At 46.3% G+C, this 27920-nt stretch overlaps 2 protein-coding genes across 30 annotated transcripts in view; one reads left to right on the top strand and one right to left on the bottom strand.

The window, feature by feature from the left end:
• The window catches only part of GATA5 (GATA binding protein 5), a 2064317-nt gene that overhangs the window by 1783756 nt on the left and 252641 nt on the right, over nucleotides 1-27920 (bottom strand). The window contains exon 1 of one of the 29 annotated variants that reach the window (XM_068262906.1): nucleotides 345-1191. The exons of the other annotated variants lie outside the window; for them this stretch is intronic. The gene's annotated coding sequence lies outside the window, so the exon portion shown is untranslated. Of the gene's footprint in view, nucleotides 1-344; nucleotides 1192-27920 lie in introns of those variants that run through there. 29 annotated transcript variants of the gene reach the window in all.
• On the top strand, nucleotides 967-27074 carry MRGBP (MRG domain binding protein). The gene is made up of 5 exons (XM_068262931.1): nucleotides 967-1207; nucleotides 14113-14234; nucleotides 14318-14399; nucleotides 17515-17589; nucleotides 22084-27074. The coding sequence occupies exons 1-5, from the start codon at nucleotides 1072-1074 to the stop codon at nucleotides 22269-22271; spliced, it is 603 nt and encodes a 200-aa protein (XP_068119032.1). The 5' UTR covers nucleotides 967-1071; the 3' UTR covers nucleotides 22272-27074.

Raw genomic sequence — 27920 nt, 5'->3', positions numbered from 1 at the left:
TTTAGAGGTCCCGGTCTGTGGCACATTCTGTGACCCCTGATTGTTGTGTGAACTAGTGTTTTGTGTTTTCAGCAAAAGTTGATGAATAATGCCACCCATGACTCAGCAGCCAGATGCTCCCACCCTGCTCCTGACCAGCTCCAGAACCCAAGCACGCATGGCCAGATTTCAGGCAAGACCACATAGGCCATGGCTTTGGGCACCAGGAAGCTAAGGATGGGCTGCGGGCTGGTACACTCATGTAGTAAAGCTGCCAAACATACAAAATGCAGTGGTCAGGCAAGTGTCTGGGGCTTGGGGTTGAAGGGACAGCAAACGGGGAAAGATTACTGTATTTGACCTACCTGAGCTGTCACTCACCGTCACCACATGCTGTTTTATGCGTCTGACTCCAACCTGTCAGAGGTGTGGAGGGGCTGGGAAGTTTGTTACATCACACCATGCACGGAGCTGCAGCAGGGCCGGAGAGGAAAGGTACAGGGAAGTATGCAAAGTGTGTGCATTTTGGGAGACATCATATACTCACTCCAATCTGAATAATCGCAAATACCTTCTATTTTAAGTAAGCAAACTTCTTTTTTGCATAATCTGCTCCATGATAATGAAGATGAGTTTATCCAAAGACGGTACAACAAAAGTTGTTTAGTTGACACCTTTGATAACTAACTGTACAAGATTTTTCTGCAAGCTTTCTTCTTCAGGCATGTTTCAGTTTAGTTGTTAGGCATGTTGTTAGTTTCCCTATGTCGAAAATCCGGTAGATCCTTTGAGAGCTATTTGCAATTGCTACTTGTTTGCATTTGAAAATTGTTCTTGTCTGGGCCGTTATACAAAACGGAGGGTGATGGGATTTAGCTGCCTGCCCTCTCACTTTAGGTGTGTTTGGGACATCTCTCTGTCCCCCCATTTTGCAGGCTTTAGCCGCAGTTGCTGCAGTATGAGAAAGCCTCCATCAGGTGCCGCTATAGTACACGTTTCTCCGCCTCCCTGGGTGCATTTATACCAGCGTAGTAGCACGGAGTTGCCGGCAGGCGTCTCTGCTGCAGCCGGTGATTACCGGTGGTTACGGCGATGGTTGAGACGGAGGCCGGGGGGGAAGTGGCGGCGGAGAGACCGGAGACGGTCGCTCCAGCCGAGGAGCCGGTGATGTGGAGCCCAGAGGTGGAAGTCTGCCTGTTCCACGCCATGCTCGGCCATAAACCTGTAGGTGAGTGGAGGCCGCAGCGGATCCTCGGGCTTGCCTGGCAGTGCAGCCGGGGGAGGCGGGGAGAACGATGGGTGGGGGGTAAGGAGCGGTGTTTATTGGATCATTTGAATCGGATACGTCATTTGCAGCTATTACAGGCTGCTGCCTGTATTCTGCTTTTCTTTGTCTTTACAATATGATCATTTCACACAAAGACAGTGATGATTTTGTGTCTTCCTATGTATTGTTATGCACAGAACATCCCTCCATTTCCCTCTGTATAATGTGCTGTTACTGACATCTGTCAGCTGACTGGCCTGTTGCCTGGAGCTCGTCTCACAGATTTTGGGAATTTCTTACTCTATTTTGTGACTCAGAAGTTCAAGAATTCATTTATTAACCCTTAGACTACCGTAGATGTCTATAGGCATTTTTGAGTTTTCGCAACCATATACCACGGATATCTAAAAGGTGCGTACACACCATTGACGGCTGTCGCTCTTTGGGGATCAGGACTTGATTCCCTTGGTGATATCGCTGGGCTGGGCTGCGCACGTGCACTGTGTTGCTATGCGGAGGGACGATGAGTGGCTTGTGCGTGACATCGGAAGCAGTGCAAACAATGGGTTTAGTGTCACTGGGGGTGAGTAGAATCACCGGCTGTATCACTCGCAAATTGGGAGCTGCCTCTCGGCTGAGGTGGTCAATATTGGACGCCTCTGCCGACTTAAAGGAAGCATCAAGCATTATATGCTGCCCCATTATCTACTTCCCGGGGGCTTCCTCCAGCCCCTTGAAGCCGACATGTCCTTTGCAGCATCTCCGATCGCAGCTGCCAGCCTGGGGTCCGTGCTGTGTGCAGAGGCTGACCTCCACTACTGTGGCTGCGTGATCGCTGCTGTCAATCAAGTCCACGTCCGCGGGGACTGCAGTCCACGACAACGTGGATTTGTTTGACGGGAGCTTCACGCAGGCGCACTAAGGATGATCTCAAGGTCAGGGCCTATGCACCGGCGGGGACCCCGGGCTGGCGGATGTGATCTGAGATGCGGCGAGGGACATGTCGGCTGCAAGGGGCAGGAGGAAGCCCCCGGTAAGTATATCATGGGGCACCATGTTATGGCTGATGATTCCTTTAAGTCAGGCACGTGTATGAGCCTTAAAGCAAACCTGAACTGAACATTAAGGCCTGTTTCCCACCAAGACGTTGCGTTTTAGGGGACGTTATGGTCGCATAACGTGCCCCTAACGCAACGCCTGATGGTGTTGGAGGACGACGCCAGAGTGAGCTGCGTTATGCAGCTCTTTTTGTGCACTGCGCAGTACAGACTGCGGAGACCATGTGATCGGTCCGATCACGTGGTCTCCGTGGCGCTGATTGGCTGGCGGGACCACGTGATGCGGAGTGTTCCACTCCGCATCACGAGGTCTAGCCAGCCAATCAGCGGCCGCTCCAGGAAGACTGCACTGCAAGTGCAGTGAATATTAAGTAGCCATGTGCCTGGCTACATTAGCGGACTCTCCCCGCCTCCTCTCCGGCAGCATATATTAAAAAAAAAACAACATTACTGAGCATGTGCACACAGTCTAACGCGGCTAAAGCCGCATATAACGTACTGCATGCTGCACTTTCCCAGAACGTGCAGCGTTACAATGTAACGCAACGTGGGCACTGTGAACAGCCCATTGATTTTTTTTCATTACTGTGCGTTACAGGCTGCTCTAATGTGGGACTTTAACGTCTCACTGTGAAAACAGTCTTAAAGGGAAGGTCCAAGCAAAAAAAAAAATGAGTTTCACTTACCTGGGGCTTTTACCAGCCCTATGCAGCCATCCTGTGCCCTCGTAGTCACTCACTGCTGCTCCAGTCCACCGCTGGCAGCTTTCTGACCTCGGAGGTCAGGGCCGAATTGCGTACATTTTTACACATTCCCGCTAGTGCAGGAACATTAACACATACATTTTTACGCGTTAGTGGTGCAACGCGTACATTTTTGTTCCTGCACTAGCTAGAATGCGTAAAAATGTATGCAATGTGGCCCTGACCTCCGAGGTCAGAAAGCTGCCAGCGAGGGACTGGAGCAGCAGTGAGTGACTACGAGGGCACAGGATGGCTACATGGGGCTGGTAGAAGCCCCAAGTAAGTGAAACTCATTTTTTTTTTTTTGCTTGGACCTTCCCTTTAAAGTCAAAATAATTCCCTAATCAAAGACACCCAACTGCAACTTAAAGAGAATCTGTACTCTAATATTCTTACACTAAAAAGCATACCATTATATTCCTTATTTTCTCCTGTGCCCCTCTGTGCTGTTTCTGCCACTCTCTGCTGCAATCCTGGCTTGTAATTAACAATTTTAGGCAGTGTTTACAAACAAACTAACCAGCTTGTGATAGGCTCACATAAACCAAGTGTGTGAGTCATACAGAGCGTGCAGGGGGCCTGCAGAGGGTGTGTATCGCTTCTATCCCATCACAAGCAGCCCTACACATTCCACACATTCAAGCCTTAGCCCGACAGACACCACAGAGGAAAGGAGATAAGATTTATTACAGAGAGAGTGCAATTAGGAAAGGCTGCAGTAAGCCAGAGCACATTAGAACAGGCATAGGAACTTATAGGATAGAAGAACTAAGGCTGAAAAATTTGCTACAGAGTCTCTTCAAAGCGGAATATAACCCTGCATTTCAACTCTGCTCTAAAACATTATTTGCAGCATATTATATGCAACCAGCTTTTTTTTTTTTTTTTTTTTACTAGACCAGCATTGGAAGGGTTACACACAGAGCTTTAAAGTTCCGTGGAGAGAACTGCTGCCGCATCCGAAGTTTAGATAGATACATTTAAAACCTTAACGACCGCCTAACGCTGAAAGGCGTCGGCAGGTCGTTAGTGGTTTAGCATGGAAACGGCCGCTCATTAGAGCGGCCTTTCCATGCCAGTTCACAGAGGGTGTCTCCGTGAACAGCCTGCGAGCCGCCGATCACTAAATTAAACACGCGATGAAATGTTTACATCATACGGCGCTGCTGCGGGGAAAAAAGGGGGGAAGTCTGATCGCCCTGCATGCCTGCTGATCTGTGCTGTGGGCTGGAGAGCCCACGCAGCACGGATCAGCCAGAATTCCCGTGGTCCTTAAGTGGTAAACACAATGTAACAAGTGAGGAATGTGACTCGCTCTCTCTCTGTGTCCGGGAGCTCCTGCACAGTCAGTGTGTGTCACATTCCACACTTGTTATATTGTGTTTACTTAAAGAGACACTGAAGCGGAAAAAAAACTATGATATTATGATTTGTATGTGTAGTACAGCTAAGCAATAAAACATTAAGATCAGATACATCAGTCTAATTGTTTCCAGTACAGGAAGAGTTAAGAAACTCCAGTTGTTATCTCTATACAAAAAAAGCCATTTTCTATATGACTTTTAAAGTCATGGAGAGGGCTGTTTTCTGACTTTTATTATCTCAACTGTTAGTTAACTATTTACTTTTTCTCTGCCAGAGGAGAGGTCATTAGTTCACAGACTGCTCTGAAAGAATCTTTTTGAATGGTGAGTGTTGTGTAATCTGCACATATTAGAGAATGATGCAATGTTAGAAAAAACACTATATACCTGAAAATAAAAAAATGAGAATATTTTCTTTGCTGCTAATCTTCTAGTAATTATTCATAGTACACAACCAATTCATTATATCATATATTTTTTTTCGCTTCAGTGTCTCTTTAAATGTATCTATCTAAACTTCGGATGCGGCAGCAGTTCTCTCCACAGAACTTTAAAGTTCTGTGTGTAACCCTTCCAATGCTGGTCTAGTAAAAAAAAATGCTGGTTGCATATAATATGCTGTAAATAATGTTTTAGAGCAAAGTTGAAATGCAGGGTTATATTCCGCTTTAATATTTTACAAACTACTCAAGTGGAGAAGGCCCTGAGGTGAACTAGAGCGCGCCAATATAAATACCTTAACAAACCAGATTCCTGGCTAGCGGCAGAATTTGCGACATCAAGCTAAATTTAGCAATATTTTTTTAAATTTCGATCTTCCCAAGGCCAAATTACTAGTGATCCAATCAAGATTTTTCAGACTTTCTGAGACTTCTTTTGTTCGCTTTACAAAGTGCCATCACCTATAGATTCTGAGCTAACCCTCTAATTTTTGGCGAATCTTAAATTGCCTAAACGATTACAATCTTCAGATACTTTATACAAGCTGATTGACACTGAAGAGGTTCTGGACACTATCAAAAAATTGTCACCTCTGCCCCCTGTAACAGCTTATATAGTTTAAAAGCCATTTTTTTCTTTATATCGATTTTCTCAAAAACTACAAGTCCAATTTGAAATTTTTTTTTGGCTTGTTCCCATGGAAACACAGAAACCATGTCGTTCGTAACGACGGGTCGTTCGTAAGTCGGGGACTACCTGTACTCCTGATTTTAACAAGCCCTGAAACATGCCTTTCTCACCTGATGCAAACATTAGAGACATTCGGCTGACTCTCAGGTCTAATGCTGGATACACACGTTGAGATTTCCCATGCGATTCGCAGGATCGAACAGATCGATTCGATTATTTCTAACATGTTCGATTCGGATTTCAATCGTTTCTGCCGTCGATTTGCATGTTAAAGATGCCAAATCGACGGCAGAAACGATCGAAATCCGAATCGAGCATGTTGGAAATAATCAAATCGATCTGTTCGATCCCGCGAATCGCATGGGAAATCTCAACGTGTGTATCCAGCATTGAAGTAAACTTGGACAAGTCTGAGGCCCTGTTCTATAATACTCCAACATAAGTGGCCAAACAACTGTTATCAGCCTTTAGCTTCCAATATAAGGATCATTACCTCCGCTATCTAGGTATAAATCTAGCCAACAATAGTGATAAGCTGTATAAATTAAACTACATACTCCTTCTAGCCCAACGTAAAGAGACTCTGAAGCCTCCTTAAAATCATGTTTTATTTTTATTTTTTTCCTCTTATGTAGCTAGCCTAGCGCTAGCTACATGATTCTCCCCTTCCTCCTCTCTCCCTCCCACCCTTCTGATCGCCGCCGGCGATCACGCCCATAAGGAAATCTCGTTCTGAACGGGATTTCCTTTAGGGCTTCCCCCGTCGCCATGGCGACGAACGGAGTGACGTTGTGGCGTCACTGGGACTCGCGATCCACTCCAAAGCGCAGCCTGGCGGCGATTGGCCAGGCTGCGCACGGGGTCTGTGGGGGGGCCTCTTTTGCGTCGGGTAGCGGCGGAGCGGTGGCGATTGAGGCAAACACGCAGCTAGCAAAGTGCTAGCTGCATGTTTGAAAAAAAAAATTATCAAAATCGGCCCAGCGGGGCCTTAGCGGTGCCCTCTAGCATCTCTGGACGGCTAGGGAGGTTAAGCATGTTTGCATAACCTAAAACGCTGCATCCCTGCAGCTGAAAACGAAATAATCAATCCAAACTCGCTGGGGTGGATTTGCGAGGCTCCTTCTGTGAGAGGCAGAGCTTTTGGCTGCAGCTCTGCCTCTACATGCGTCCATCTGTGGCGAATCTCTGCTTCTCTCCGCCCCTCTGTCCTTTTTTCACTGAGAGGGGCGGGAGAGAGGCGGAGATACGTGCGGATTGATGCGCATGGAGGCAGAGCTGCAGCTGAAAGCTCTGCCTCCTTAGGGCACCAAAATCCACGACCAAGAAAGTCGTGGATTTTACCAGGGGTGTTAGGGGTGACAAATTTAGTTTTCAGCCGCAGGGATTCTGCGTTTTTAAGTTGAGCAAACATGCTTAAAGGACTCACAAGGCGAAATGTCCCCCCGGGCCGGCTCCTGGCCCCACAGCCCCGGGTTGGGCTCTCCTGCCTCCACTAAAATGGCCGCCGGAGCAGGCAGCGGCTGTGCAGTCCACATATGCGCGACTGTGGCTGCGCAGCTCTAGGGCTCCCCCCCCCCCCCCCTGTCATGCAGGTATTTAACTATTGTCATGCAGGTATTTAACTATTTTTTCCTATTTCGTCTCGTGAGTCCTTTAAGAGGTTTTTAAAATAAAAACATGATTTTAACCACTTGAGGACCCACCCTTTACCCCCCCTTAAGGACCAGCGCTAGTTTGATTGATCTGTGCTGGGTGGGCTCTGCAGCCCCCAGCACAGATCAGGGTGCAGGCAGGGAGATCAGATTGCCCCCCTTTTTTCCCCCCTATGGGGATGATGTGCTGGGGGGGTCTGATCTCTGCTGCCTGCGAGTGGCTGGCGGGGGGGGCACCTCAAAGCCCCCCTCCGCGGCGAAATGCTCCCCCTCCCTCTCCTACCTGGCCCCCTTTGGTAAGCCGGGCTGCACAGGACGCTATCCGTCCTGTGCAGCCAGTGACAGGCTGTCTCCTGTCACATGGCGGCGATCCCCGGCCGCTGATTGGCCGGGGATCGCCGATCTGCCTTACGGCGCTGCTGCGCAGCAGCGCCGTACAAATGTAAACAAAGCGGATTATTTCCGCTTGTGTTTACATCTAGCCTGCGAGCCGCCATCGGCGGCCCGCAGGCTATTCACGGAGCACCCCGCCGTGATTTGACAGGAAGCAGCCGCTCGTACGAGCGGCTGCTTCCTGATTAATTAGGCTGCAGCTGGCGACGCAGTACTGCGTCGCTGGTCCTGCAGCTGCCACTTTGCCGACGCACGTTATGAGTGTGCGGTCGGCAAGTGGTTTTAAGGAGGCTTCAGAGTCTCTTCTTAAATTGGAATTAGAAGCATGGAAAAAATACTGTATTTCATGGACAGGTTGAATCACCGCCATCAAGATGACCCTCCTTCCTAAATTAACCTATCTATTTAGAGTTCTCCCAATCCCCATATTAGCAACTGATATCAAATCCTTACAAAAGGACATCCTATATTTTATTTGGATCGGGAAAAGGGCTAGAATAGTCCAAAAAACTTTATGGCTACACAAATCACTAGGTGGTCTTTCAGCTCCTCATATAATGACATTATTACGCCTCTCAGTTAGCGTTTCTCCCCTTTCTTTATGAAGGGGACCATACCCCGGCCTAAGTAGAACTTGAAAATGCTATTCTGTGGCCCATGACCTGGAAGGGCCTTCTCTGGTCCATAAGCTGGAGAGTTGGACCCCTTAAAATCCTAGCACCAACAGTGTATCACACGCTTGGAATATGGAGGAGATTTAGATTCAAATTCAACCTTCAGTCATGCCTATCCCCACTAATTGAATTATTTGGAAAACCAAACTTTCAAGCAGGCCCCAATCATTTAGCATTTGAAAACTTAAAGAACATAAACCTAACCATACTTCAAAACTATCTACATAATAATAGCCCACCAAATTATCACCAGCTTCGGGCAATTGGCCCTCCAGAAGCCACAGAATTCTTTCAAACTTATCAAATACATAATTTTCTCTCCTCCATGTCCCAATCCCATACACAGATCACCTCATCTCAATTCGAAAGAATCTGTCTATCAGACCATCTGAGGAAAGGTGTTCTATCGCTACTATCCTATATAATAACAATCAAATGTCTCTGCATCCCTGCACTTCGTTTGTGTGTGTCCCGTGTTTTGCGCTACTGCGCATGTGCAGGGACACACAGAGATACTGAAGAGCTATTGGAGGACGGGGCCGGAAGAGGTGGACGTGTGCGGTGGCGTGCGCGGGAGGTGGCGGGAGCGCAGCGATGTGGTGACAGACCTAGCCTGTTTTTTAAACGGGCTAAGGTCACTAGTACTCTATAGTCAACCAACCTCCACGAAACCTCCAACATAATTATCAAACCGATTGGGAACATGATGTGGTTGGATAGAACATGTTCCAGAAGAGTTGCTAAATTGACCCTCTAAACACCAAGGACATCCTCCCCCCCCCCCCCCCCCCCAAAAAAAAAAAATAATACCCCCCCCCCCCCTCCCAAAAAATGTGTGTGTGTGTGTGTGTATAGATAGATAGATAGATAGATAGATATAGATATACTTTGTTTTAACTTTAGTCCAAGTATCTCCTGTAACTCAGCTCAATTACCCTATGTTTAATGATCTCATTCATGTTACCCATCAATGATGTTTGAAACTATATTTTTCTTTGTATGCTTTTCCAATATTTTTTTAACAAAGCTAACCACAATAAAAGCCTTTGAAACTAAAAGTCAAAATAAACATACGCCATATGTACCTCCCGTGTAGTCGATGCATCAATCTTTCTCCTGTCCCATGTCCTTTTTGTCCACTGTGATCAACAGAACTACTGCACAAGTGCAGAACTCTCCCAGCCATGGGAGCGCAACAGGGGAGTGCGTGTGGCCAACCATGTGCTATGAAGCACAACTCGGCCAGGCTTTCGGGCCATCCTGCGGGAAACCAGAGCCACCAGGGGAGACGGCGAGGGACGACCGGCCTCAACAGGGCTTTAAGGAACCTGAACTGAGTAAAATTATTTAAAATAAATGCTGCAAATGATTTGCTGTTTTTAAGAAAGCAAACTTTGTTTTCTTTAACATTTTAGTAAGAGGGCTTTTTAGTCCATTGTGGTCCCTTACACATTCCTAGGAGTTCTGGTTCACCATGAGCTTGCTGGGTACAGATAACTGAAAGTGTGTAATTTCAGAGCTCTCTTACAGGAACGTTGACAGCAGCGCACTTTACTGCTAGTCAGCCGCGCCTGTTCTGTGCGGGGTGCTTGTAGCCAGCTGGAAGCATCCAGCACTTGCAGCTACCACTGTGTGTGCATCCGAGCCTGCAGCAGCCAGCCCTAGATGCTACTTGCAGCAGTTTTTTTTTGTTTTTTTTTAATCGGGTGGTAACCCGCACCATGTGTCAGTCGCCAACATGCATGTGGCTATGAATGCTCCCATTCACCTTGACCCCGATGTTTAACCTCCCTGACGTTCAGTTTGGGCTATTTTTTTTTTTTTTTTTTTTTGTAAAAACTTGTTTTAAATGATGTAGCTAGCACTAGGCTAGCTACATGTGTCCCCAATCGCCCTGGTACTGTGTCTCGCCGCCGGCTATATTTACCGCTCCGGGATCCCGCGAGAGCCGTAACTTCGTCTTTCAGCTTCCGCCATCGCTATGGCGACGATCGGACATGAGGCGCAGTCCCGATCCTTGCCATCGCGACGCCTGGTGGTGAGGCTCCGGGGGGGGGGGTGGTCTTTTTGGGTTGAACGTATAACGCCGCCGATCAAGGCGATCGGGTGGGGGGCGGCGGTTTCAGGCAACACATGTAGCTAGCCAAGTGCTAGCTACATGATGTACAAAAAATAAAATAAAAATCTCCCTGGGCCATGCTATCTCCTCCGGCAGTAATGGACGAGCTGAGCTCGTCCATACCGCTCAGTAGGTTAATGTGCAATTTAGACAATTTACTGAAAGCACCCTAACAGTGAAGACAAGACACAGAACATTTATTATTATTATTATTTATTGTATTTATATTGTGCTCTTTTCCTGACGGACTCAAAGCGCCAGAGCTACACCACTCAAAATTCAATTGAACTGCCGCGCTCTCCACTCCTGTAATTATAAAAGAGACTCCACATAGGGTAATATTGTTCAATCCTGTTCTTCACGTTATTCCGCCACCTATAGATCACTCGTGCCTTGTGCTCCCCGGGTGGTGAATCACATCTATTTCCCTCACCCCTTATTAATATCTGCTCACCAGATTCTCTCCACCTCAATTGTCAGGTGGGTCTCACGCATATCAGAAAAACTTGCTCCAGACTTTCTCCACCTCAGCTGTCAGGTGGATTTTACACATGCCAGAAAAACTTTTTCCTGCAGAGAGAAGATCTCCACATAGGGTAATCTAGTTCAAGCAGCAGTACAATCAGATCATTGAAAACACCGTGTCTCTATGTTTACACCTGTGACAAGAGCCAGTCCACCACCATGCATGCCACACCGCTCACCAGATGTATCCCACCTCTTTGCCAGGTGGAAACAGCGCTTTCTGTTATTCCAATCAACAACACGATCCTCAGTAGTATACAAAAAGCCTCTTATAGGGACTTTGATTTAATCTCTCCGTTAAAATCACTCATAAAACATAAAAAGAGAAAAAAGAAACGCATATAGCGTGATACTGTTGACAGTGCCTCTGTGCGCAATACAGAATCTCACTTACGCGTTCAGAAGCATTCTGCGCATATCAATTACAGTTGGCTGCCAATGCCCATCCGCCTGGCTCCCGGGTGTGTGTCTACCACACTCACGTTCTCCCGTTGCCGCCTCCTCCTTCAGTCGCAGGGTTCACTTGCGTGCGCCTCTTGCTTGACCGGTTGGTCCGTGCGCTGTCCTTACGACGTCAGACGCTTAGCTCCGCCCTGAAGGAGGAGGCGGCAACGGAAGAAACGCGAGACTGGAGGAGGCGGCAACGGGAGAATGTGAGGGGGCGGAGCTAAGCGTCTGACGTCGTAAGGAGTGATTTTATGAGTGATTTTAACGGAGAGAATAAATCAAAGTCCCTATAAGAGGCTTTTTGTATACTACTGAGGATCGTGTTGTTGATTGGAATAACAGAAAGCGCTGTTTCCACCTGGCAAAGAGGTGGGATACATCTGGTGAGCGGTGTGGCATGCATGGTGGTGGACTGGCTCTTGTCACAGGTGTAAACATAGAGACACAGTGTTTTCAATGATCTGATTGTACTGCTGCTTGAACTAGATTACCCTATGTGGAGATCTTCTCTCTGCAGGAAAAAGTTTTTCTGGCATGTGTAAAATCCACCTGACAGCTGAGGTGGAGAAAGTCTGGAGCAAGTTTTTCTGATATGCGTGAGACCCACCTGACAATTGAGGTGGAGAGAATCTGGTGAGCAGATATTAATAAGGGGTGAGGGAAATAGATGTGATTCACCACCCGGGGAGCACAAGGCACGAGTGATCTATAGGTGGCGGAATAACGTGAAGAACAGGATTGAACAATATTACCCTATGTGGAGTCTCTTTTATAATTACAGGAGTGGAGAGCGCGGCAGTTCAATTGAATTTTGTTATCCAAGAACTGGATTTTCTGCAGCGAACCCATGTGACTGTTGATTGTACTAAGTGGTAACCAGTGTGTGAACTTTGGCGCAGCGGTTTTGAATAGAGCTACACCACTAGAACACACCCAGTAGGCAATAGCAGTGTTGGAGAGTCTTGCCCAAGGTCTCCTTACTAACTAGGTGCTGTCTTACCGGACAGGAAGAGCCAAGATTTGAACCCTGGTCTCCTGTGTCAGAGGTAGAGCCCGTAAAGCAGTGTTCCCCAACCCTGTCCTCAAGGCCCTCCAACAGTGCATGTAACGTGGAAATCCACAGAGGTAGTTAATCAGCTCTGCTGAGACACTAATTACCTCACCTGTGTATGTTTGTGGTTTCCTGAAAAACATGTACTGTTGGTGGCCTTGAGGACAGTGTTGGAGAACTCTGCCTTAACCCCTGGCGGTATGATTATTTCCAGATTTTATTGTTTAAAAGCGGTGCAATTTTTTCACAAGCTTTTAGACCCTAAAAATCATACTGCTTGATAGATCTGTGACAGGCCCTGAACATTACACACCTTCCATGGATCCAACTTTGGATTTAAACTCTGAGCTACAGATTTCCATCCTGAGCCTGACTCAGGGTTACCACCAAGGAGCTTAAAGGATAAGCGAGGTGAGCTTTTACATGTATTTTTACTTACCTGGGGCTTCTTCCAGCACCTAGAAGTCATGTGTCTCCCTCGCCGCAGCTACGGTGTCTCGCTGGCAGCCTCTAAGGATCGCCAAACCCCGAAGGGTTTGGTCTTCTGCGCATGCACGGCCATGCCCACGTCATTTGGAGCATACTGTGCAGATACGGGTCGCTTCTGGATAGGGTGTATGCATGTGCAGAAGACTACGACATTAGGGGTTGAGGGGCACAAAGGACTTTTAGGGGCTGGTAGAAGCCCCAGGTAAGTACAGATAGATTTAATTGCTTTTCTTGCTTATCCTCTAACCATTCCACTATCCAGCCAATCAAACATGGCTAAAGATGACCCGTATGATTTCATAGGTTTGATTTGTGATTTTTCACAATGTTGCTTTGTTGTGTTGCTCACCAATTCACTGAAGGGTAGAAGTGATCTCCGGCCCAATTAGGCTTCTTTTCCACGAACAGTTGAACTGTGTGCTCAGCAAGCAGTTGCCAGGCAGCAGCCAGCAGTTGTGAAAGTTTGAGAGGCATTTAACTGCCTATCAACTGCCCGTGGAAAAGAGGCCTTAAAGAGAACCCGAGGTGAGTTTAAACAATGTTATCTGCATACAGAGGCTGGATCTGCCTATACAGCCCAGCCTCTGTTGCTATCCCAAACCCCACTAAGGTCCCCCTGCACTCTGCAATCCCTCATAAAGCACAGCCATGCTGTGAGGCTGTGTTTACATCTGTAGTGTCAGTCTCAGCTGCTCCCCTGCCTCCTGCATAGCTCCGGTCCCTGCCCCCGTCCCTTCCCTCCAATCAGCAGGGAGGGAAGGAATGCAGGCGGGGACTGGAGTTCTGCAGGAGGCGGGGAGAGCAGCAGACTGACACTAGAGATAAACACAGCCAGCTCTGACAAGCTGTTTGTCAGCAGCGTGGCTGTGATTTATGAGGGATTGCAGAGTGCAGGGGGAGCTTAGGGGGGTTTGGGATAGCAACAGAGGTTGGGCTGTATAGGCAGATCCAGCCTCTGTATGCAGATAATATTCTTCAAACCCACCTCGGGTTCTCTTTAAAGGGTAAAACCAATAAAGATCAGGGCTTGTTGTGATTATTTTACCCATCACTCCTTGCTGCTGGCTTCTGTGATGTAATGTGGACTGCATCCTCCCCTTGCCTGTGCTAGGATGATATGGTAGCAAGGGTGTAACTATAGGGGTGGAGCTTATTCATAAAGGGGGTTTGCACTGGTTGGGTTTTGCACTGGTTGGGTAACTTTCCATGTTCTGCCACAGGCGTGAACCGACACTTCCACATGATCTGCATCCGGGACAAGTTCAGCCAGAACATCGGCCGTCAGATCTCATCCAAAGTCATATGGGAGCACCTGCGGACCATGTACGACATGCAGGCTCTGGTGAGTGCTGGGGAACGTCTGCTCTGCGGTCTAAGAACTGGTTACTGAATGACTGACTTCCTCACTATGCCTTCCCATTCCAGCATGAATCCGAGATCCTTCCATTCCCCAACTCTGAGAAGAACTTCATCCTCCCAGATGAGATCATACAGGAGGTGAAGGAAGGTGAGTCCATACTCTTCTTGTTTTCCTATAGGTGCATACACTCCTCCTATTTTGATTGACTATAAACAGATTATATAGGTAAGCTCTCATACAACATGGAAGTGGTAAAATTGGCCAATCAATACTGGGTGTGTACCAGGCTTATATTAAACCTGAGGAAAAGTATTTATAGGAACCTGGGGCTTCCACCAACCCTCTGTAGTCTGACTCCTTGGCGACTGTCCGGGCCCCTCCACTCTGCTGTGGAGTCTGTGATCAGTAGGATTTGCAGGCTGCGCATATGCCCACCACATGAAAAAATAAACAAAAACATGCATCCAATAGCGTAAAAATGATTCTTTATTAAAATTGTTAATAAAAAAAATCTTAAAAGCCTTAAGCCTTGTCTACACGAGGAGATCCGGCCGCCGGATCGCCTCTTCCGTGTCCCCGCTCGCCTGCGCGTGTGTCGGATTTGATCCCCCGCCCCCCCCCCCCCCCCATCCTCAGCAGAGGGGATCCAGTGCTGGCTCCCTCAAAAATCCCCTTGTCACCACTGCAAGCATGTGCACTGGCGGCTTGCTGCTCAGGTGGAAATAGCTGAGCAGACACAATCGGGCTCATTTATTTCCGAGGGAGGCCGAGCACCAAGGTTCTAGTGTGCCTGCACGCTGCAGCAATTGTAAATTTTATTTATGTTTGGGGTGCCAGAGCTGGAATGGGGCTACACAGGAGGAAGGGGGAAGCCTCATTACAATCCAGAGACTTCCCGGTCCTGAGGTACCAGGGTGGTTTTTGTTTTGTTTTTTCTTTTTAATTATTGTAGTTTCAGGCTTTCTTTAAAGTGTAACTGTCGGGCATAAAATGAAAAATCTATTCTTTATTTTTATCTGGTAAACAAGTGATAAGGATGCTAACCAGGCAATCCAAAAGTTAAAAATCTTTTCTTATCCATACAACATCATTCCCCAGTTTCCCTGGCTTGTATTTGGTACATCTGCCGCAGAAAGGAAGTTGCAGGGCATGCTGGGTTTTCTTTTTTCTTCCTTGCTTTTCCCCTCAAACATAACTAATGCAGCCTGATTGGCTGAAGCCCCTTTCCGTCCTATTCTCCCCTCCCACGCCTCTGTTCCTCTTTGATTGGCCAATATTTCTCATGCTGAGAAAATCACTCAGCGCTGGGTGGGAGTGTCTGAAGACTGGGAGGAGGACAGGCAATGCATACAACAATCGGGCAGAGGAGAGTAAGGGCCCATTTTCACTGGCGTTTAGGATGCGAGGCGATCGTCGCATTGACTCGCATCCCTCCGCAAGTACTTCCGGTTGTCATCCATACTACCAGATGCGGCTTCCCGTCAGCGGCTATGGTGACTCGGATGCGTAAAAACTGCAGCATGCTTTCCATAATTTCCCCAACGTTGCATCACGCCGGATCGCGTAGGTAAATTTGCGTCAATAGAAACTACTCCATTGACGTGAATTGGTTGCAGTTTCCTTGCAATGCAGTTTCCGCATAGCAACGCGTCTAGTGGAAACGGGCCCTAACGGAGGAAATTACATCAGGATAGCTTCAAAATGGACAAGTAAAATGGAGAATCCTAAGAAGGATTTTTTTTTTTTTTTACTATAGAAAAATCACTAAAATCAAAATGTGGACAGTGCAATACATATGTTATGTAAGTAGAGCAAGTATTCATCTACTTATACATGTGTTTATTTTTCTAAGATAGTATGGCTGACAGCTCCTCTTTAAAGCGGTATAAATCCCTGACATAATATTCAATAAAAACATGTTTTCCTACTATATGCCATACGGTTATCATATTTGCCTTAGGCATAAGTATTATTATTCATTTAGAATTTATACGTTCCCAAAGTACACTTTTTTTTCTCTGAGAGCTGACTTTGCATTTAATTTATAACTGCTTTATTCATGTTCAAACATAAGCAGAAATGCTTTCTGCTTACAGTGCCTGCCTGCTTTGTCAGAGAAGTGTTTGTTTACATTCCTCACTTGATACAATTAACCACCTTAGCGGTATGGACGAGCTCAGCTCGTCCATTACCGCCAGAGGGTGCCGCTCAGGCCCTGCCGGGCCGATTTTGATGAAATAAAGAGCAGCACACGCAGCCGGCACTTTGCCAGCCGCGAGCAGCGGCGAAAAGAGGGTCCCCCCAGCCGCCTGAGCCCTGCGCAGCCGGAACAAATAGTTCCCGGCCAGCGCTAAGGGCTGGATCGGAGGCGGCTGACGTCCATGACGTCACTCCGCTCGTCGCCATGGCGACAGGAGAAGCCAAACACGGAAGGCTGCTCATTGCGGCCTTCCGTGTTACTTTTGGCCGCCGGAGGCGATCAGAAGAACGCCTCCGGAGCGCCATCTAGTGGGCTTTCATGCAGCCAACTTTCAGTTGGCTGCATGAAATAGTTTTTTTTTTTTTAATCAAAAAAAAAACCCTCATGCAGCCGCCCTGGCGATCTTAATAGAACGCCAGGGTGGTTAAATACAAGGTAGCATTATCTGCACTTCCAATGTGTCCAGGGAACTTCTCCTGTGTGTAACCCTTTGAATGCTGTTCTAGTAAATAAAAAAACAACAAAACAAAATGCTGGTTGTAATATAATATGCTGTAAATAATCTATTAGAGCAAAGAAGAAATGCTGGGTTTCATTCCGCTTTAAGGGCTCTTTCACCCTTATTAATGTACACTCTTCACTTCTTCAGTGAGTACTTCTTTTATTTAGTATACTAGGTAAACCCATATCCAGAGATCTGCTTGTCCTGGAAATACTGGCCTCCATGATACGTTTTATAAACTATTGTTCATTCTGCTCTCAGCAGCAGAAATATGTCACCCCTTCCACAATGCGACCCCTGCCCTGTTTCTGCTTGTGCTCAGAATAATCCTCTGACTGTTTACCAACCACATCTTGCTTCTGTTATCCCAGTGGCGCCCTCTAGTGTTCTCCAAGAGCTTAGAGAACATCCCTTGCCTGGGATATTTATAAGCAGTCTATCTAAGAATTGTCAATGGATTAAATGCAGAAGATGGAGTTGTGGATGAACTGTGTAAGTTTATAAGTTTAGATTTCAGAGGTTTTTCTGGGAGTTGTTCCAACAGTTGTGTGATGTTTCAGGAAAGGTGTCCACAGAAGATGATGGGAAAGAAGAGGGAAAGGAAGACATGGATGTCCATTCAGCTTCAGATGAAGGTGAGGTATTCAATATATAATAATATTGAAGGTAAATCTGTAGTTGCCAAGGAGTGGTCATCACACCACTATTTAATCAAAGGTGACCTGGGGGTGAGGGTATGTAAATAGGGAAAGAGTCCGTCTTTGTCAAATATATATTTAAAAAAAAAGTGTCCAGCAATAGAACTTTTGTGACAATGTGCAGGTTACATATTTTCTATCAATGAGATTTTCAACAGCTGCTTCACATGTTCAGTGTAGTGTTTTAGGATTGTCTTGGCTATCACATTCGCCCTGCTCTTGGTGGCTTTATCCATCGGGACTGGTGATATTTTTAAATGTTCCACATAAAGATTTTAATGTGGTTGTGAAGGGGTCCCTGGAGACCCGAAACAGACTGTTACTGTTGCACATTTATCTAAAATTTGGAACATATAAAATCTGCACAGTAGTTCTGCGCCTGCGCAGTATGCTCCGGTCCACGTGGCGGTGATTGACCGTGCCGCTCGCGCAGTACAGGCCGACCTCCAGGTCGGCCTTACGTCATCGCCAGGGACCGGGAAGCCGAGGCGGCAAAAGGCTGACTGCTGAGCTTCGGCAAGGGACATGCTGTGAGATTGGGGCTGGACAAAGCCCCGGGTAAGTAGCACTTATTTTGCTGTAAAAAGCCTGATAACTCCTTTAAGATACACCAATTAGGGATCCTTCTGTGTAGATCAGGGATATCAAACTGGTCCTTCAAGGGCCGAGGTCCTCACACATTTTTGACACAGCTCAAATTAATTGATGGGTCTGAATCAGGAAAGGTGTGGCCCATCAGGTAGAACACATTTCTCTTTCTCAGTCCATCCTAAACACTGGCCTGGATCTGGCCCTCCAGGCCTGGAGTTAAACACCTGTGGTGTAGATGCACTCAGGAGGTTGGGGTCCTGCAAGTATAGATTTATACTCTAGGACTGTTCTTACTCTCCCTGATATCAGCTACTGCCCTGTCAAATGAGATCTGATGAGTGGCATATGTGAACTGTGTTCTAGAGGGAGAACTAGACTATAGAGGTCATCAGGCACTGAACCTATCACCCAGTCCATGGGCATTCATGACCTCGCCCTGGCCTGGGTCTCATCCTACCTTTCCAACCGCTCTTTCACGACCTCCCTCAATGAATCCACCCCCAACCACCTCTTGGTGGGAGTCACCCAAGGCTCGGTCCTTGGACCCCTTCTATTCTCCCTATACACATCCTCCATTGGCAAGGTTATCCCCTCCATTGGTTTTAACTATCATCTGTATGCAGATGACACCCAGATCTACCTCCACACCCCTGACCTATCAGCCATCTGCCCCTGGAAGTCTGCTAGGTTCCTGAAAATAAACTTGGACAAAATGGAATTATGATCTTCCCACCCTGGCCATCCCTGACCCTCCCAGATGTGAATGTCACTGTTAACCACACTACCATTCGCCCTACTTCTCAAGCCCGCTGTCTTGGTGTCACCCTGGACTCCACACTCCCCTTCACTCTCCATCCAAAACTTCACAAAGTCCTGCAACTTCCACCTCTGTAACCTCTGCAAGATCAGCCCTTTCCTGACCTTTGTCACCAAACTCCTCATCCATGTCCTCAATTTTCCACCTTGCCTACTACAATGTCCTTCTGTCTGGTCTCCCTATGACCTGAATTGCCCCGCTGCAGTCTGTCATGAATGTGGCAGCCAGAATTATCCACTCCTCCCATCACTCCACCACAGAAGTTCTCCTCTGTGAATCCCTCCACTGGCTTCCTATCCAGTCCAGAATCAGATTCGAGATACTGTCTGGCCTACAAATCGGTCCACAAAACCTGCCCAACCTACATTTCCAATCTTACTCAGCGGTACACACCTAGCCGCTCACTCTGCTTCTCCAATGAACATCGCCTGACTGCCCCCTTCAACACCCAATCCTATGCACGCCTCCAGGACTTCTCAAGAGCTGTCGAGAGCTGCTCCAACACTATGGAACTCCCTACTACCCCCCCCCCCCCCCCTCATTAGGGTTTCCCCCTCCTTCAACATCTTCAAGAAGGCCCTCAAAACTCACCTTTTCACTCTGGCCTACCACCCCTCACTAGTGCTAGAAACCCGCAGCTAAACTCTGGTTCCATACCTTTTCATGTCCCAACCTCTTCCTCTAGATTGTAAGCCTTCAGACAGGGTCCTTCTCCTTATGTCTCCTACCTGATCATGCACCTCCATTACTGTACACCCATCCTATGGATCTGAGTGAACTCTACTTGCCTAATCTCCATGCGCCCATCCAGTGACTGACTAAGCATTACCTTGTACTAATACTGTGCTGCGTGATCTGGTTTGCATGTATTCCTGTATTGTTTTATTGCTGTATGTCTCCCCTACATATTGCCAGTAACCTTAAGTAATATCCAGCGCTGTGTAATATGTTGGCCCTTTTTAAACACAATCAATATTAAATAAACCTGTAATGCTGTATGAATCGGTGTGTAAGTGTGAATTAATGTATGGTGTTTATGGGAGGAACTCCTGATCATCCATTGACATTTTTAATTGCTTTGAAAAGTTTTTGTACAATGGATGTTTCCTATCATGAGCCATTTAAATGAAGTTTGTTTTATTTTATGAAAGTGAGGTGTAGAAGAAACTTTTTCCTTTTTTCTTTTTCCCTGTGTATATTAAAAGTGAAGCCTAAAGAGAGGAAAAAATAAAACCTAGATACTTGCCTAAGGAGAAGGAAGGCTCCAGGTCTTATAGAACGTTCATGTTACTCTCCTCATCCCCTCGTTCCCCTACAGGATCCTCCAAAATCTCCCACCGCGCAGAAGGCTTTGGCAGACTTCGGGCACCCGAGTGCTCTTGAAAACGGGAGGCTTTGTACTGCCCACCCAAAGCAGAAAACAGCAGTCTACGACCCATGGGTCAGACACTGCTACTGGGGGAGCCCGCGCAGGAACAAGGGGACTAGGAGAGGAACGAGAAGGCTCTATAGGACCTAGAACCTTCCCTCTCCTTAAAGGACCTCTGCCGCAAAAATCTTAAAATTTTAAATACATGTAAACCTATACAAATAAGGAGTACGTTTCTTCCAGAGTAAAATGAGGCATAAATTACTTTTCTCCTATGTTGTCACTTACAGTAAGTCGTAGAAATCTGACATAACCAACAGATTTTGGACTAGCCCACCTTCTCATGGGGGGGGGCAGTTCTCAGGGTTTTCTCTCTTTTTAAAAGCACTTAGCGAATGGCAGTTGCTCCGTTCAACTACCAAAAAAGTGTGCAGCAAGCAGGGACGCTGGCCAGCATCTTTGTATAATTTTTTTTTCAGGGAACAAAGGCCATGCTAAGAATCCCCTATGGAGCGATGGACTAGCCCAAAATCTGTTGGTAATGTCAGATTTCTAATGCTTACCGTGAGTGACAGCAACATAGGAGAAAAGTAATTTATGCCTCATTTTACTCTGGAAGAAATGAACTTCTTATTTTTGTGTTTTAAATTTTAAGATTTTCGTGACAGTTCCTCTTTAAAGAGAAACTCCGACCAAGAATTGAACTTTATCCCAATCAGTAGCTGATGCCCCCTTTTTACATGAGAAATCTATTCCTTTTCACAAACAGACCATCAAGGAGCTCTGTATGACTGATATTGTGGTGAAACCCCTTCCACAAAAAACTCTGAGTAAGTACTCTAGGCAGTTTCCTGTCTATGAACCTTTCTGTATTGTGGGAAATGGCTGTTTACAGCCGTTTCCAACTGCCCAAAAAGCATGCAGCAGCTACATCACCTGCCAACAGTAAAAAGGTCACCATGTAATGTCAGTATGTAAATCAGGGATTTAAAATATTTTACAATGGGCAACCACTGGCATAATGATTTATACATAATTATTGTAAAAATGAAGCACTTATTTTATTACAACATTTTCACTGGAGTCCCTCTAAGTATCTGGGTGTTTTTTTTGTTTGTTTGGTTTCAGACTCCCTTTTTAAGTTGCTGAACTTGTTGGCAGACCCACAATATGACCTGGAGGTGAGGGGAGCAGTTGGTGACCCCCTTTGCCTCTGAGATGCAGTAGCCTGATGCCTACTAATTTAAAAGAGGGATCTAATTATTTTATCACTAGTAAAAAAAAAAGCCCACTCATTAAAAAAATGGGCACTAGGCTACGGGTGCCTCTGCGCCCCCCCACCACCACCCCCACCACCACGAGCACAGATGCGTCCAGCTCACCCGTCCTCCACTGCTGTCTGCGGTATATGCACACAGGGAGATGTTGCTTGCTTGGCAGTTGGAAAAAGCTGTTATTTCCCACAATGCAATGAGGTTCACAGACAGCAAACTGGCAAGTCAAGAAGCAGGGACACACACACACAGGGACAGGATGCAGAGACACAAGGGTTTTATTATATAGGATTAAAAGCATTCTGGGGTCCACCAGGTGCACAGAAATGAATCCCGACACATTAACGTAATGTTTTGTTGTACTTTTTGCCTCCTCACAGCTTTTACTAATTCTACGACCTCAGGAAAGAGCCAGGAGAAGCCGAGCAAGGAAAAGGAAAGAACTCTGTCCGAGTCTGGCTCCAAAGAATCGGGAGACAAGAGGAAGAGGAACCGCCAAACAGAAAAGGTTCTCAATGCCAGCAGCAATCCGTCCAGCCCCAATGCCAACAAGAGGAGGCGCCAGTAGGCGGGGACACTAGCCAAGGGGGACTGCTAACCTGGGAGGACAGTATGACATCAGTCTCTCTCACGTGTGGGACATTTTTATGTGACAGATGTATTGGTGGTCAGTAATCTGACAAGGGGCTTCTCAGGTAACATGGCAGCTGTCTTGTTTGCTCAGGTTGAAAGAAGGGACTTTGTGATGTGTAAGATCACATGACACACTGTCACATGACCTGTCAGTCAGAGCTCCCCGGAGTGTCTTGGACTTTGATGTGTGAGATCATATGACACACGGTCACATGACACAGGAAGAGACCTGTCAGTCAGAGGCCCCAGAGTGTCTTGGATGGGTGGGCTGCACATTGTGAGACCTGTGTTCTGTTTTCCACTGCTCTTTAACCCAAGACTTTGAATGCCAGAGAAGTTTTTGAAAGCCTTGCAGTTTTTGGATCCAGAGGGGATATATTCAGACATTGGTGTGACCTTCTTTCCTTCTTGAAATGGTTTGAAATAGCAACCTCTCAAACACTTTTTAATGGATATTTAGAATACATTTATACATGTACCTAGATTTTAGTACTTTTGTCCCAGGGTAAAATGCACTGTAAATTACATTGTCATATGTCACTGTCTCTTCCATTAGATATTCTCAAAGAGAACCTGAGGCAGCATAAAATAAAAATGACCTACCTCCTCCTGGCTTTCGTTGCTGCCTGGGACCCACTTGAAGTGTGCGCTTGCCCTCCTCTCCATGCGCGAGTGCACTGTGCCTGTGTGAGTAGCAGTTGTGCCTACACATAAAGCCACTTATACAAACATGGGCAGGCAGCCGTACTTGCACAGATGCAGTACAGCTGTGCTCGTTAACGGGCAGCCACGTAATCATATCTGACAAGCTTTGAATAAGATCCAGGGGTCCGTGTGCGGCAACAGTGGGGGTCAGGAGGATGGAAGACGCCTCTGGAGGGTTTTCCTGGGTAAGTTTTTTTTTTTTTTTTTTTTTTAAGCCGCCTCAGATACACTTTAAATCTGGGGGCTCTGAAGCTCTTAAGATGGCCACACACCAAGAAATCTGACTGTGCAATCAGTCGCCAATTTTACCACTTTCATGTAGTATAGGAGACTAACTGAAAAATATACCCAAGTCACAGTGAATCTATTGCTGTTATACTACATGGATGTTGTTAAGGATTGTATAAAAATTGTACAGTCACATTGCATAGTGTGTGGCCACCTTTAGGCTGGGTTTACACTGAATCAGTTGCTGTCAGTTATACAACAGACAACGGATGACAAGGAATTTTCCATATTTCCCTATATGGGTCAGTTTACATCCAAGCGTTATAACATAGATGAAAACTGACCCACAGGGAAACATGGAGAATACCTTCTCATCAGTTGTCTGTTGTACTAGTTCAGTGTAAACCCAGCCTTACTGGCAGGTTTTGAACTAGTAGGTCTGCTAGTGAGTTTTAGGGTTTCCTTTAGGTTAGTGCAGCGGCAGCATCCTATGCATAGGCTCGCCCCCGGCAAGTGACCTACTCCCTGTTGGGCAGGAAGTAGGTCACTGGGATTCCCGTTGGTTCTGCATGCACCACGCTCCCGTCGTGTACATTTACTGTGTCGCCCATTGACTATCATTGCCGCATAATCATGCGGTATGCACAGATCATGCAATAATGCACTGCGGCCATTGTGGAGGTTTGCATACTTCCGGCGCACTGCATTGTGTGAACTGTACAAGTCTCTACAGACTTGCATGGTCCTTGTGGCGGGAAAGCAGAGCGATTCAGCATGTAACTGTGCAAGTGGCTTTATACTTTGCAAAAGCCCTCCCTGGCCCTTAAAGGAAGCATCTGAGGAGCAAAAAACAAAAACCAAACCTGGGGCTTCCTCCAGCCGCTATGTCCCTCACCGCAGCTCCGGTGCCCCAGGATCCCCTCCATTTCAGATGCTGACCTTGCCAGGTCGGCCTCTACTGCGCCTGCGCAGAACACTCCACACCACGTGAGAGTGATTGACAGCAGCTCAGCTGCAGCAGATGCCGACCTGGCAAAGTCAGCATCTGAAATGGAGAAGATCCTGGGACACTGGAGCTGCGGCAAGGGACATAGGGGCTGCCAGGGGCTGGAGGGAGACCCAGGTAAGTAGATCTTTTTTTGCTGCTCAGATGTTTGTTTTTAAGGACCAAGTAGAAGATGTTTGCTAGTCTGCCTACTCGCTGCCACTAATCTGGCAGCTGAACTACTGCTTTCCATGGAGCAGTTTGAGAAAAATGACCCCGTTGCACAACATAAAAAAAAAACGAAATATTCAGAATGCTGATTTTTACGGTAATTATCCTGGATTCAGCTTTAGAAATGCTGCTTATACTTATAGAGTGGTGTATATTGGTATGTAACCCCGCCCTCCCAGTGATGCTTAGCCTAGGCTATGATGTCATACAGTCTTCTGCCCCAGACAATCAATTATGTGACCATCCTGCTTATTGCAGAGGGGAAAGAAAACATTCCCCGGTGATGCACCTGCCAGGAATAAAGATGTCTGCATCTCTGACAAATGTAGTAATGCAAATCAGGGTGAGAATGGATTTTATAATGGACATACATTGGCTAAATAGTTCATACATGAATATTGTAAAATATTCTATTCCATTTATATTCTGTAACGTTCCTTTTGTGAGGGCCTGAGCCAACTACTGCAGTTGTGTCTGCTTTTCAGCATCTGTAACATTGATGTGTTGCTGAAAAGCGGACACAAATGTGTTATTGGGCTCAGGCCCCTGGGAATCTCTTGGAATCCTCATGAGGAGGTGGACTAGATCAATCGGTTCCTTTTTGTAATTGAAAGCTGTTTTGGAAAAATTAATTTACAGTGCATTTTACTCTGAGACAAATGTTCTCATATCTGTATTTGTATTTTAAATCTTACAATTCCACCATTGTGCTCCTTTTATAGAGGCCTTAAAGAACATCTGAAGCCCCCCCCCTCCCCCCCAAATAAACACTTTTATACATGCCTATGTAGAGGGAAGGCTCTGTGATAATTAGAACTTTCCTCTACATAGGCATGTATAAAAGTGTACCAGTACCCTCGCTGGTGGAAGCTGTGCAATTTTCCTCAATGGAAGGTATAGGAAAAAATGCAAAACACTCACAAAATCACTTTGGCAAGCGATTGCGTGAGCGTTTAAAACAAAAAAATACATGGTATTTTTTCCGGATCAAAATACGGCAGCGCTCTGCAACAGCGCTTACAAAAATGAGTGAACGTGCAGAAAAAAGCCCACCGTGGACGGACACATGAGCCGAACGCAATGCGAAAAAGGCCTTCTGGTTAGAGCAGAAGTCTGCTGCTGCTCTGTTTTTTTTTTTATAGAATTGTGAATCTAACATCTATTCCTGTGACCCCACTACCAGTTTTACTGTATGCTTTGCAGTGCTAGGGTGTCTTCATGCTGCTACCGGGGTGGGGGGCACAAATGCATATGAGGAGATGAACACTAGGGCAGTGTCGCTTGTTCACACATTAACCTTTTCCAAACCAATTATCTGAACACCCACGTCTCCTCTCTTCCCCACTGTTTGCATTCACTGTATTCCGCTGTGCAGAGTGGATGTGAGTGATTGCAGAATACTGCTGCGTGGGGAGTGGTAGGCGATCCATCAGGAGGGGGGTTGGGGGTGTTGCCAGCCTGTGAGCTGTAACTCCGCCCCAGGTTGCATGCACGCTGCCATAATACGCAATTACGCATTGCTGAAAGGGGTCAAAGTCTGACATGTTTATCCGAGTAGGGTGGCACAGTGCTGGACTAGATCCTGCGCAGGTATTGGGGAGCTCACATATTTATAGAACGTGGTGGTCTCACCTCTCTAATACCAGCCAATTACTGGGCTGTATAAACTATTGGCTTATTGCAGTCCTGCCACAGTGATGTCACCAGTTATCTGTGTATGGCCGATATTTGGAGTAGGGGGGTGACCAGAATGATTTACGGAGAGAGATTTGTGGTTAAAGGACACCTACAGTGAGAGGAATATGGAGGTTGCAATATTTCCTTTTTAAACCATTCTGGTTTCCTGGCAATCCATGATCTTTGACTGCAGCAGTGTCTCAGTCACACCTCAAACAAGCATGCAGATAATCTTATCAGATTTACATCTACTCTGCATGCATGCTTGTTCAGGGTGTATAGCTAAATATATTACAGGCAGGGGGAATAAATATGTCTGCCTCCATATCCCTCTCACTTCAGGTTCCTTCAATTAAAGCACTTCTCCATTACAATTTGCATCTGGCACGGTATTTCCCAGAGTAGAAGTACAAATGGCAGCTAATTTCTATCCTAGAATCTGTTCTCTGTGTTTCATTATAGATAGCTCAAATATTTCCTTTTCCAGCATGATCTTGTTGGTTATTTTCCACAGCTGCACTAACTGATTTGCTGGCTGTAGTGTGGCCAGTTCCAGCATGATGGATTGTGTTAGGATTCTGGCCTCAGAATCGGGGTACGCCATGTGAAGTATGCTGCATTCTTCCCAGCAATGTGCAGAGCTGAACTGATGGGGTTGCTGAAGGAAAGTGTACTGTTACTTTAAGGGGAATATTTCTGCATTTCTCATTTAATAAATCAGCCTATTTAAACTGTCAGCATTGAATCTCTGAATTGTAGGACTGTGTGTGCCCTGCAGCAAACAAGGGGAATCCAGTTTAGCCTCTAAGACTAGTAGATTTTTACATTACAGCTTGTTTGTTAAACATGATATTTAATACTGGTTTTTATGATGTTTTATAGGAGTTTTGTATATAAAGTCTTCAAAATGGTCTCCTGTGTGTTTTTTGTTGCTGATTATTGGTGGTAGAAAATTATATAAATATGCATGAAATCTCATTTGCAGGGCAGCTGTAGCAAGGCTATGAAGGCTGCCATATCCATTTCCATTTTAAGCAATGCCAGTTGCCTGGCTGTCCTACTGATTCTCTGCCTGTAATACATTTAGCCATAGACCCTAAACAAGCATGCAACAGATCAGGTATTTTTGGCATTATTGTCAGATCTGACAAGATTAGCTGCATGCTTGATTCTGGTGTGATTCAGACACAATTGAAGCCAAATAGATCAGCAGGGTTGCCCGGCAACTGGTATTGTTTAAAAGGAAATAAATATGGCAGCCTCCATATTTGCTTCACTACAGTTGTCCTTTTAACCTGGGCAGCACGGTGGCGTAGTGGCTAGCGCTCAGCGCTCTCGTCTTGCAACGCTGGGTCCCTGGTTCGAATCCCATCCAGGTCAACATCTGCAAGGAGTTTGTTCTCCCTGTGTCTGCGTGGGTTTCCTCCGGGCACTCCGGTTTCCTCCCACATCCCAAAAACATACAGATAAGTTAATTGGCTTCCCCCTAAATTGGCCCTAGACTACAATAAATACACTACACGATACATACAACTATGGTAGGGATTAGATTGTGAGCTCCTCTGAGGGACAGTTAGTGACAAGACTATATTCTCTGTACAACGCTGCGTAAGATGTCGGTGCTATATAAATAATAATAACCTTCTGAAGTGAGTTTACCTGCATATCTTTTAGAAGACTCATGACTGTCAGAGTTTAGCTATGTACACATATCTGATTATTGTCTTCTGATGGGGAACAGGAAATAATTCCCCAGGT

Source organism: Hyperolius riggenbachi, chromosome 12, assembly GCF_040937935.1.
Source record: "Hyperolius riggenbachi isolate aHypRig1 chromosome 12, aHypRig1.pri, whole genome shotgun sequence".
Classification (NCBI taxonomy): domain Eukaryota; kingdom Metazoa; phylum Chordata; class Amphibia; order Anura; family Hyperoliidae; genus Hyperolius; species Hyperolius riggenbachi.
Note: the sequence above shows the minus strand (reverse complement) of the source record. Positions and strands in the feature narration are given on the sequence as shown.